Source organism: Neovison vison, chromosome 9, assembly GCF_020171115.1.
Source record: "Neovison vison isolate M4711 chromosome 9, ASM_NN_V1, whole genome shotgun sequence".
NCBI classification, from domain to species: Eukaryota; Metazoa; Chordata; class Mammalia; order Carnivora; family Mustelidae; genus Neogale; species Neogale vison.
This window is the reverse complement of record NC_058099.1, coordinates 30,504,124-30,516,886: the sequence shown is the minus strand read 5'-3', so window position 1 is coordinate 30,516,886 and position 12,763 is coordinate 30,504,124. Positions and strand designations below refer to the sequence as shown.

General features: G+C 39.9%; 2 protein-coding genes across 3 annotated transcripts in view; both read left to right on the top strand.

Moving 5' to 3' along the window:
* TMEFF1 (transmembrane protein with EGF like and two follistatin like domains 1) overlaps positions 1-3,942 on the top strand; it is an 86,319-nt gene extending 82,377 nt beyond the window's left edge. For both annotated transcript variants that reach the window (XM_044265253.1, XM_044265252.1), the window contains exon 10: positions 2,818-3,942. In XM_044265253.1, the coding sequence (XP_044121188.1) occupies positions 2,818-2,902 (85 nt within the window). In that variant the 3' untranslated portion in view covers positions 2,903-3,942. The remainder of the gene's footprint in view (positions 1-2,817) is intronic.
* Positions 3,943-4,456: 514 nt separating this feature from the next.
* On the top strand, positions 4,457-12,498 carry CAVIN4 (caveolae associated protein 4). Its single transcript, XM_044264274.1, has 2 exons — positions 4,457-4,864; positions 11,821-12,498. The coding sequence occupies exons 1-2, from the start codon at positions 4,457-4,459 to the stop codon at positions 12,496-12,498; spliced, it is 1,086 nt and encodes a 361-aa protein (XP_044120209.1).
* Positions 12,499-12,763: the final 265 nt, after the last annotated feature.

Here is a 12,763-nt window from a genome sequence, read left to right as displayed (position 1 = left end):
TTCTGCTTCCCAGTGTCATGTCTTTTCATCTTGCATGGCTCTTCCTACCTCCTTTACAGTTTGGTTCAGAAATTGTGTAAACACCATCTCTGTACTTTTCTGCATTATTTTGGGCGAGGATCGGAGCATATCAAGTACAGATACTGGCAGGCCATAATGAGTTTATGGCTCTTCTATCCTAGATCTGGATAGAAGCCAGACCTTCAGTATCCTCAGCCATCTGGAGTAGAAACGATAAATCTAGAAATTATACAAAAAGGTGTTCTCTGAGTAACAGGTACTTTTCCTAAAATTTAGGTGCTGAAGTCAGTGGGCTCTATTCCACAGAACAGATGATCTGCCTTGAGACAAGACTACTGGGTATAAAATGGCAGTAGATTAAAATAGGGACGTAATGATAAAAAAAAAATGACAGCAGAAAGGGCAAATAGAAGAAACCTGTGTAACATCAGGGCTGCCTGTGGCCATTTAATATAGGCTTAGATTAGGTCATTTGTCTGTGGTCATCCAGCTAGTAATGGAAGTACCTGGATTTGGATTCACTGCTGCTTGATTTCCAGACCATTTCTTTTTCCACTGAACCATGCAGAGGAGGGGCCATTTTTAGTTACTCTCAGGAAATATATTTGCCAAGTATGACCACTGCATGGGAGCAAGGTTCAGACTTGATTTTTGAATAGAGTTGGGGGGACGGCTTGGCATGAATCATTTTTTCAGAGCATTGATCTGAGTGTCATCTGCAAAATTTCCCTGGAGGAGGGAAAATGTGAGGCCAGGAGAGCCATATAGGACACTACTTGAGGAAAGCAGGAATGGAGTAATAAATTACATGGAGGGTGAAAGAAAGAAATAAGATATAGATGAGGGAAGCTTTTGAGGCCTGTTGATAGTATCATCTTTAAGAAGATCAAAGGAGGTTCTGAGTCAGCAGGAAACAACTTTGAGCCAACCCCTTCTATTATAGAGAAGTCAGGAAATTGGAGGGCCTGGATGGGGGAAGAACCTTACTCAAGATCATGGAGATAGTTAAGCCCTTTTACCAATCCTAATTCAGCCTTTTATCCTGCTCTTTGCCTCTGTTCTCCATGTGCTATATATAATCTTATAAATTCTATTTCTACTAAGTTAAAATGACCTGACAGATAGTTTTAAAGTCTGTGCCTTCTAGCTGATATCCCAGTCCCATTTGCTGCCTTCCCAGACACTTTCAACATCACAGTGTTTTTGCAACCTTGTTACACTGTCTTCACTGCCCACTGTCTCCGCGACTGAAGGGTCATCTCACTGAATTTATCGTGTATCTCTCCTTGAGGCCTGTCTTCTTATTGTGGTATTTCCCCCCCTCAAATGTTTTGCTTCATGAATTTAAAATATTATAATCATGTACTTGGACTTAGCTCCACTGAATTTTTAAGGAGTTCCTCTCCCACACAGTCCATTATGGGACAGCTGTTCACTTACCCTGTGGTGGCTGTTACATGAGAGGAATCTCCCTTTAAAAGGATATTCCCACTGACTCACTTATGAAGACTGCATGAGTAAAACTTTCTTCTTTTATGCTTGGAATCTTCTTTCATATTTTTAGACTCTTAGAATGATAAAATAGCAGGGACCTCAAACATTCTCCTAGCCAAATTCCTTTATTTCATAGATGACAAAACCATGGCCCCAGGGAGTTGGAAGTCTTCCAACATCATGGTGAGCTGGTGACAGTTAAAGAGGTTTGCTTGGCCTCTCCACCATGAAATGGAGAGGATTCCATCACTGTCTCCCTCAGAGTGTTTTTAGGAGGATTAGTGAGGTAAAATTTACGAAATATAGTATATGAAATGGAAGTGTTACCATCAAGACTTCTAAGTTAAGGCAAAGCAGTGCTCTTTGAAACTGAATTAAAAATGTGGAACTTTAAAAAAAAAAAAACAAAAAACGTGGAACTTCTGGAGTACTCCTTGTCACATGACTTTCTTGCCATTAGATTATAAATTCCTAGCTGGCAGAGAGTTATGGGAGGTTGGTCCCAACTTTTAATATTTCACGTATAGGAAAAGGGTGTTGCACAGCTAGTTTTTAGCAGAGTCCAAGCTTCACATTACCGGGATTCATCCTAGTGCGTTCGTTCCACATCGTGTGCCACAGCACTTGGTGCAGTGTACAAGCTTGCATGTTTGCATGCCAGTGGGCAGGCACAAGAGCAGGTGCCACACAGTGAGGCTCAGACCACCATGGAGAAGCAGGTATGGTAAACTGAGAGGAGAGTCAAGGACTGTCCTTGTCCCCAGTATAACAGTTCTTTATCGGGTTCTGTGGTTTGCCCAAGCAGGCTGTGGAACAACTTCTTTTGAGTCATTGTCTAAAATCACTAAGCATTTCCTGTTTGTGCATGCACACTTTTCCCTAAGTACTCCTTCATCCAGGCTGTTCTTGTCACTTTGGGGGTGTCCCAGTGCTCCACAGAAGTCCATAGGCCAGGATCCTTTCTTTTGTTCAAGGTTTATGTGTTATCAGTCACCGTGGCTAGGGAGTTTCCAGGTCAGAAGAAGGGTGGGGATTCCTCTCAGGGACACATACGCAGCAGTGGAGACCCAGGAGTGAGCTTTGCTTGTGCTCGCACCTGTGTCCTCTTCCTAACCCTCTCCCCTCCCAGCTGTGTAGGGAAGACAGCAGGCTGACAGGTTGGTTCTCAGCCTGTCTTGCATCAAACAGCACCCTTTTTTCCCAGTATGGCTTTGTGTGTGAAACGTGTATTACTTTGGAAACATTTGAAATACCTTAAGCAAAATGATCTTTTATTTATTTATTTATTTTTTAACTCAACAGAAAATGCCCTAAAAACAACAGAGGACGGCGACAGAAGCAAAACCTAGGTCATTTTACTTCAGATACGTCATCCAGAATGGTTTAAACTGATGACTTTTATATGTACACTAACCATGTGATGTACATTTATTATGTCTTTTTTTAAAGAATGGAAATATTTATTTCAGAGGCCTTATTTTTGGACATTTTTAGTGTAGTACTGTTGGCTTGTATTTAGAATATTCAGCTACAACAGTTTTGGACTGTTTAGTAGTCTTTGTTTTATGTTTTTAAATACAGAAATTGAGTTCACAAATTTATACCACATGGTAATTCTAAGACTTGTTCTTTACCCATGGAATGTAATATTTTTGCAAAGATGGACCACTTTACAAATGGTTATAAAGTCATACCCACTTCTTCCACAATGACCACAACAAATGACCAAGCATGAACTAAAGGTAAAGATGTTTACAGATTACTTTTCTTACAAAAAAAAAGACAAAGAATCTAGAAGACACTGTGTTTAAATAGACATTTAAATGTTTTTGAGATTTAGTAACTGATTTTTTAGACACTGCCTATCGCATGAACTGTAAAGTTGTGTGTGTTAGATGTAAAATATTTATAAGCGGTATGGATTGGAATTTGATTATTCCTCTCTTTGAAAAAAAATAATTCTGATAATTTGGAAAAGTATCTGGTAGCAAAGATGGAACGAATCACTGGAAAGTAGATTTAGATACTGTGAAAAGTGTCTGTTTAACAAACAGATTGGAATAAAGCCTCCTCTATCAGTTAAACTACTTTAATACACGTTCATTTTTAAGAAAATATTTGTTTTAACATGAATAAACAAATTGTATCCGTGTTTGTGAATAAAATGCAAAAATGATTGTTAATGATTGGTGCTCTTAAGGTGAGCTTAAAAATTATCTAAGACCTCTATCCAAATTTGTCCTGTAGTAATAGCTATATTAATAGATTGTTGGTGTTTAAAGATCTGAAGTGTGAGTAGAATGTATTCATCTGTTTAACATGTAGTTTAGGTATATGCATGTAGAATTTAAGAATATGTTCATAATTAAATATTAATTTTAATATTTGGATTGGAAAAGCATGTTATAATATAATGTTTTCACTATATGGCCTCTGTTTTGGTGTGTTTATTTACCACATTCTTGTTACTGATAAATCAGTACATTTAGTATGTGAAGTAAATAGAAAAAGAGTTCAGTTCAAAATTCCCCTTTGCTTTTACAAATACTGTTTGAAATTATCTAAAGGCAGAAGCTTCCCCCAACATGCAGGATTTGCTTTTCTGGTCATTTGGCTTTTAGGCTTAATATTAGTAACATGGCAGCTTTGGGAACTTTTTTTTTTTTTTTTTTTAATGCTTTCCTCTTGTCTGCACACAGACTTATTTGAGTCCATTAGTCAGTCACCAAGCATGTTTTGGAACAGTACCCAGTGCTCTGCAAGGGTTCATGTTGCAGAACAGTCATGTGTGGGTATTTGTAGTTATAAATACTTGACCAGTCTCCAGGGGTGGGGTTTCCAACCCTTTAAACAACCCTGTGGCCTGTTATCGAGCTAACTTTTTACTCTTAGTGCCAGAACTGATTGTGGGTGGGACATCTTTCACTGAGAAATAACTAAAATGGAACATAATGGGTCGTCTTCAAATGCTGATAAAATCCACCAGAATCGCCTCTCGAGTGTCACAGAAGATGAAGACCAAGACGCTGCTCTCACCATTGTGACCGTGCTGGACAAAGTAGCCACCATCGTGGACAGTGTGCAGGCAAGCCAGAAGAGACTAGAGGAGAGACACAGGGAGATGGAAAATGCCATAAAGTCCGTCCAGATTGACCTGCTGAAGCTGTCACAGTCCCACAGCAATACAGGCTATGTCATTAACAAGCTGTTTGAGAAAACTCGAAAAGTCAGTGCTCACATTAAAGACGTGAAGGCCCGGGTGGAGAGGCAACAAGTTCACGTGAAAAAAGTTGAATCCAAGCAAGAGGAAATAATGAAGAAAAATAAATTCCGTGTGGTAATATTCCAGGTAAGCTTGGCACCTGCGTTTGGCTTGATTACTGCAAAATGTTAACATCCTTGAATTGCCAACCAGTCATATGAGAAGTTTCCAGCGCCCCATCCTAACTGTTGTCTATATTCATGGAGTGGAGCTCTGTCTCAGGGAGAATCCCAGGATAAAGCCATGTCTGTGTTGACTAATGTGCTTTGCTATCAGTACTTGGAGTTTCTCAACCATTTTGTGTAACAGGAACTGTGGATCATAGCTGAGGCTATTTCTTGCCTTTGAAACTTAATATTGGGAAGGCTCTTTGAGCATGTTAGCCGTATCAGCACGGTGCCCTTTTGGAGACTGAGAATGTTGGTTTTAGAAGAGATCTAAGAGGACTCGGGTTTAAAACACCTCTTTGTTGTATAAAAAAAAGAAACTGAGGACCTGTAGTCCCACAATGTGGTTTTCCCCTTTATTACAGAGAGCCTGAAAAGCCCTAAACAGTAAAATGAAAACTTTTCGGAATATTATTTTTCTTTTGGAATTTTTGCATGTGATAATATGTAGATTACAGTGATAATAAGAAAAACTCAACAAATAATCAGGCCATTGTTTTTATGGTTGTTACAGTTTTACAAATATTGGAGTCATATAAGTAATAGCTTCTCTTTGATTACAAAGTCTTTTGATTCCACTTATTTGATGTAGTTTAGTGTGACATTGTGCATTGTGCTATGTTAGCATATTACGCTGCATTTGGCATTCATAGTTTTTGAAGTAGGAACACATCCATGGCAAAATGCATAGTAGCTGAATATATTTTAAAACTCTTACAAATCAAAAGGAAAAAGTTGAACTCTCCTCCTGTGAAACAAAAAGGGGAAAGTCATTATCAGACTCTTCACAAAAGATAAAAGATCAGAATTCCACTTATGTCTATTTAAGTATTTTAAGGTTTTAACACATATACTCAGAGTTTTAAGGGTTAAAAAAGCCAAGCACTTTCATATTCTGGTGGAAGTAGTAACTGAGTATTAACTAGTACAACATTTCCGGGGGGAAGTTTTGGTATACACACACACAAACACACAGTGTTACCACAGTGTATTTTTAACACGGATGGATATCCCTGTGCAGAGGAAAAAACCTTGAAAGAGTAAAAACGAAGTAAGAACACAGTTGGATTATCTAGGCAGATACTTGTAAGACATGAGGGATGTAGGCCACAAATCCCCACAGCATTGTCTACACGTTAGACAGGTCTTCGTCATGCTCTGTTGATGTTGAAGTTACATAGGAATGGCAGAGTAGTATTTGGGATCTATTTGTGGGTTTTTTTTTTTTTTTAATTAACGTGTAATGTATTATTTGCTTCAGGGGTACAGGTCTGTGAATCATCAGTTTTACACTATTTACAGCACTCACCATAACACATACCCTCTCCAATGTCCATCACTCAGCCACCCCACCCCTCCTCCCCCACCCCCAGCAACCCTCAGTTTGTTTCCTGAGATTAAGAGTCTCTTATGGTTTGTCTCCCTCTCTGGTTTCATCTTGTTTCATTTTTCCCTCCCTTCCCCTATATGGAATTGGTTTTTAAGAACCTGTTTTATTTAAGAAAAAGAAGCCAGTGCCATTGTTAGTATATGTAGTTAGTATATGTAATGGGGATCTAGATTTGATAATAGAGAATGTAGGATCCATTCTTCAGTTCACCTCCCAAGGGCATTAGCAGGAATGGGTTATGTTATACCCTTCACTTGGCAAGGGGCATGCCAGGAAACATTCTTGGTATCTAGCATTTCTCCTGCGAACATTTGTGCAAAGAGCAGACCAGGTACCAATCAAGATCTACAAAGGCTTGAGGAAAGAAGTTTCTGAAAAGTTCAAATTGGCTCTTGTCTGTTGACACAATTTTTGTGGGTTTTTTTTTATAGTTAAGATTATTTTCTATATTCACCTCTTTATTCCCTTAAACTTGCTATTTTTCTCTTTGAGTTTCTATAATTAGTTGAACAAGTAGATAGTATGAAGAAGCTACCGAGAGGCGCTAATTTAAGTCAGATCTCGTCCCTTGTAAGATACAGTGCTGTGAAGGTTCTATGAAATTAGGTTGCTCAGAGGAAGCTGGAGTTTGTCAGTAAGCAGCCGCTTTTATAGAGCTTGTAGAGAAAAGACAAAGGCAAATAACAATGGATTTGATGATTCATTAGCTGTTAGAACTCTATACAGTATGCACATGGTTATACTTAGTTAAAATTAGTTCTTATACTTCATTCTCATAGATGATATGTATAAGTGGTTATACTGAGATCACCTGTCCTACTAAAATTAACTTGAAGCTGGAGTAATTCAGCTGTCGTATACTTCCATTTCCATTTGGGTTTTTCCCCAAAAGGTTTTCCCTGGATACATTTTTTGGGGACAGTCTTTATGGGCATTTTATCTCCCATAGGAACTTTCGCCTAATCCTGGACATTGGTGTTAAAAAAATTATCTGCTCTTTTTCATACAGTTATGATTTCTCTTTGAACATACTATCACCTTGATGACCTTCCCATGCAGGCCGCAGTCATACCATCTCTTCTAGCAATTTTGCTTACAAACCACATGCCTGTGGTTACCAAATGAGATGTTTGGCTATTCCCTAATGATGGGCCCTGGACTTCTATATTCAAAAGTCCCCTAGCTAGGTTACTTTGGTACTCAGTCAATGCTATTTTACCCTAACCATAGTACTCGCTTTGTTTTACAAAAGTCGTTTTACCTGGACTTTTATATAAAAGATATAAAGGGGTGCTTGGGTGGCTCAGTTCATGATCTTGGGGTCCTGGGATCAAGCCCCAGGTCGTGCTCCCTGCTCAGCCTGGAGTCTGCTTCTCACTTCTCCCTCCCTCCCTCCTTCTTCATTTGTGCTCTCTCTCTGTCAAATAAATAAATTCTTAAAAAGAGATATAATATTTGGAAATCAACTGTAACTCAACCCCATAATCTTCAATTATTATTACAGTATATTCATCATTAATTCATGGTATCTCTGACTCAGTAGGAATTGCACCAAATAGATCCATGTCACAAGTACTTTCTCTGACTACTTTTGTTTTGTTTTTAAGGGTGATGTTATATAATTAGTGCAATTCAAAAGAATGGAATATGATTCCTGAGTGAAGCTATGTTTGATTCCTTCATAGCAAGATTGTGAGGGTTTTCCCCCTACCAAGCAATAATTACTTTTTGGCTCCTTCCTATTCTAATTATATTTTCTGGCCATACCAACCCACTTGTTGTTGCTGAAGCTACTCCCTATAGCAGGTGTCAGGAAAGGAGAGGAATAATTTTGCTGCTTCTCACTGATTCATCAGAGAGTTACGAGACGCCCACCTGTCTTTTCTTCTTTTTTAAGCTGCTAGACTCTCCAATCCTGTAGCCAAAGAATTTAATTTTAAGCAAGTATCCAAAGCAGTAAAGTTCCAAGGACCTTCTTGACTGTCAGGCTGATGGGTTTTGGAATAAGCCTATTTCTTATATATTATTATTTTTTTTGGATTGAGTAGATTTAATCTGGATCTCAAATAGGAGCATAGTTTCTTTTAGAAATTTTAACTCATGGGTTCCCTTAAATCTCATGATCTTTAAAGTTTGCCTGTTTAGTTTTATAAATAATCCCTCAGTATTTGGGCTTCTTTAACAACTGTGTTTGTGGGCTGGTTCTCAAGGGTCCCCAGTGTCTGCCATGTTCCCAAATCAAATTCTCATCCTTATCCATTGGCATATCTGACATAGTTGGTCCCTCCCTCTCTTCTTGAAACTTATTTTCCTTTGCCTTCAGGGGTGCTGCTTTTTTGGATTTTCTCCTGCCTCACCGGCTGATATGTCTCCTTTCTGGTTCTTTCTTATCTCTTCCTTTTTATCTACACGTTGGAAATCCATTTATCTGTCCAAATACCAAAATCCAGAAATTTCTAAAAAAGTTTTCATAGTGTACCGGGTAACAAAACCTAGGATTGACCTGAACTCATTTGGTGGCAAAACTGATCAGAAATAGCACAAGTCTGTTTATACTCTTTATTCCACCTTAGAGTGAATATTCACATTCATATCACAGAATTGTTTCTTCCGAAGGTCTGACTGGGAATGTAATGTAATATGTTGTTTTCCCCAAATCTGAAATATTCTGGAAATGTACCTTGGCCCCAAGAAGTTTGGGTAGTATTGAGTGTTGACCATTCACTCAGTCTCTTAGGAGTCTCCTTCATCTCGTTTCATGATTTTTAGTTCTTGACATTAATGATTCCTAGATTTATATCTCTAGTCCAGACCTCTTTCCTGAGTTCCAGGCTTGTAAGCGCAGCTGCCTACCTGACATCTCAGATCCCAGACTTACCCTCTAGTTTCTTCCTCCTGCTTTCTTCCCCATGTCAGTTAATGGGAAATCCTATCCTGCTGCTGCTCAGGCCATGTACTCGAAAATCGTCCTTGGTGCTGACACTCCACATCCAAATCTAGCAGTAAGTCCTCTTAGTGCCTACCTTCTCAGGAGATCCAGAATAAGGCTGCTTCCCACGGCCTCTGCCAGCATCTTCATCCTCAAGCATCTCTCACCTGACTTACCTCATTGGTCTCCAACTGCCCTCCTTGCTTCTTATCTCACCTGCTAGGGCCTGTTTGCAACAGAGCCATCCTTTCATAGCATGGGTCAAATCATGTCACCATTCTCAAAACTTTTAAGAGGGCTTCCTCTCAGGTGTGTCAGTTTAGTGAAAAGAATTTTCATGATAAAAATGTGGAAGGGGTGCCTGGGTGGTTCGGTCAGTTCAGCGTCTGCCTTCAGCTCAGGTCATGATCCCAGGGTCCTGGGATCGAGTCCCGCATTGGGCTCCCTGCTCTTCGGGGACTCTGTTTCTCCTTCTTCCCTTCCCCCCACTCATGCACGCTCGCTCGCTCGCTCTCCTTCTCAAATAAATAAAATCCTTAAAATTAAAGGGCTTCCTATCAAACTCAGAATAAGAGCCATGGTCCTTATTATTGGAGACAGAACTCTACATGAGCTGGCCTTCCCACTACCTCTCTTTTCTCCTCTTGTTGCCCCTTGATCTCTCTGCTCCCACCATACTACTGCCTTCCTTGCCATTTTGGTTTTCCTCCCAGATGTGTGCATTACCTTCCGGTCTAGGCTAGGATGTCATCTTATCAGTGAGGACTTTCTAATCATCTTACTTACCACTGTATAGTCCCCTTCCCTACTTTATTTTTCACTTTAGCATTTATCACCATCCAACAGATTACATATTTAACTTGTTTATATCTCTCTCTACAAGAATATAAGCTCTTTTACTCTGTTTTCTTCCTAGGAGGTTCTCAGTTCCTAGAACATTGCATGGTAGGTGCTTAGAAACTGTTAAACAAAGGTGTATGCCCTATTTGATTGAACAGCCATTTATTGAGTATAACTACTATGTACAGGGCTCTCTGATACTGGGTGTAAAACACAGGACACATTTCTGCTTTCATCAAACCTATTATTTAGTTGAAGGCCTCAGTAGATAAATGAGTAGAGTTCCAGTTCAATTCAAACAGTGATTAAATTTTGTAAGTAGAGGTGTGTATATGTCATTCTGGTATAAACCGAAAAAAGAATTAGCTTCTTGAGGGGAAATTGGGGACATTTGAATTGATTCTTGAAGATTTTGTTGACAGAGCTGAAAAGGGATGAAAGGCATTAAAATAAGCAAAAAAAAAAAAATAATAAAAGTATACAGAGGCATGGAGAGATGACAACACTCTGTTTGAGGAGCAGAAAGTGGTTGTATGTTGCTGGACTGGAAAGTAGGTTTAGCTCAAACTGAAGAGCCTTCTAATCATATTAAAGAACTGAATTCTGTCCTATGAGTATTGATGAGTTCCCAGAAGTTTTGAAGTAGAGAAAGGATGTGATCAGAGCTATGCTTTAGAAAAATTTCCCGGGAAATACTTAGGTTCTGCTTTGGAGGTAGACGTATTATTGTATAAGTTCAGGCTTGAGATGACAGAGACCTGAATTAAGACATTGGTAGAGACAAGGAGGAAAGAGGAGGGGGCAGGGGTTATTAAGCAGTGTTATTAACAGTGCTTGGTGACCTGTTGGATATGGGATGAGAAGGAGAGGAAATAAAATACTTGGGTTGAAATTCCGAGATTTCTATTTGGGTCATACCTAGAGGGGGGGAGTTGGTGCTGGGAGACCCAGGAAAAGAAGTAGGTATGGAGAAGATGCTGTGTGGACCTTAATTTTTGGATGTTAAGCTTTATAGATTGATTTTATTTATTTATTTATTTATTTATTTATTTAAGCTTCATGTCTGGCATGGAGCCTGTGTGGGGCTTGAACTGAGGACCCTGAGCTCAGATCTTGAGGGGCCCCTGAATGGTTTGGTTGGTTAAGCATCTGCTTTTGACTCAGGTCATGATCCTGGAGTCCTGGGATTGAGCCCTGAATCTGGCTGCCTGCTCAGCAGTGAGATTGCTTCTCCCTGTCCCTCTGCCCCTACCCCTGCTTGTGCTTTCTAGCTCGCCCGCTCGCTCTCTTGCTCTCTCAAATAAATAAATAAATAACATATTAAAAAAAAAAAAGATCTGAGCTGAAATCAAGAGTCAGATGCTTACCCGGCCCCAGGAGCCCCTGGTATGTTAATGTTAAGTTTGACGTGTGTCTGTTATATCCAGGTAACATCTCTCTGTCATTTAGAATTGTTTGTCATGTTAGGAGAGGGGAGAGGTGAAGATAAAATATTTGTGCGGGTGCTTACCATTGGTTCTGCAAGCAGAGGAGTGGATCAGGTTGCTCCAGCTGAGCTGGGGAGACGAAGCCACAAGAGACAAGGAGAGAGAAACCCTGAGAAAAGCCAACAGTTAAGGAGCAGGCAGAGGGTGCACAGTCCGTGGAGAAGATGGAATGCCGTGGCCAGAAGGTGAAAGAACTGATACCTAACATGCTTTCTTTTTCTTTCGTCCAGGAGGAGATTCAGTGTCCGACATCCCTGTCTATTGTTAAAGACAGAAGCCTGACTGAGAATCAAGAGACCGACGAGGATGTCTTTGACCCTCCAATAGATCTGTCTTCAGATGAAGAATATTATGTTGAAGAAAGCAGATCTGCCAGGCTTAGAAAGTCAGGCAAGGAGCGTATTGATAATATAAAAAAGGCATTTTCCAAAGAAAACATGCAGAAGACACGGCAGAATTTTGACAAGAAAGTGAACAGAATTAGAACTAGAATAGTGACCCCGGAGAGGAGAGAAAGGCTAAGGCAGTCGGGGGAAAGGTTAAGGCAGTCGGGAGAGAGGCTGAAACAGTCAGGGGAAAGGTTTAAGAAATCCATTTCTAACGCAGCTCCCTCAAGGGAGGCTTTTAAGATGCGTAGCCTTCGGAAAGCTAAAGACCGAACTGTGGCGGAAGACGCGGGGGAGGTCAGGGAGATGGGTGTGGACATCATCGCCAGAAGCGAGTCTCTGGGCCCCATCAGTGAGCTCTACACTGATGAGCTCAGTGAAACAGACCGCGAGGAGGCCAGGGCGGTGTATCCTCCCAGAGAAGGAGGGGAGATCTCAACCCCTGAGCCTTTGAAAGTTACTTTTAAACCCCAAGTGAAAGTAGAGGACGATGAATCTCTTTTGCTAGATTTAAAGCAGTAATCATAAAGAGGAACTAAACATAAATATACGTCTCTTCAATCACAAGGTTCTCGTTTAAATAGTATAGTCATTGACATTGAAGACCTAGTATAGTCAATTACATTTATTAAGTAGTGTAGTCATTTACATTTGTTCATAGGAAAACATGAATGATACGGCTGGTTTCATTTCTGATGTTTAAAATCTTAAAGATAACACAAGTATTCTATACATTTCCTTATAACTTCCTTGGGAATTCCTTTTTCTTCCCTGGGCTTATACGATT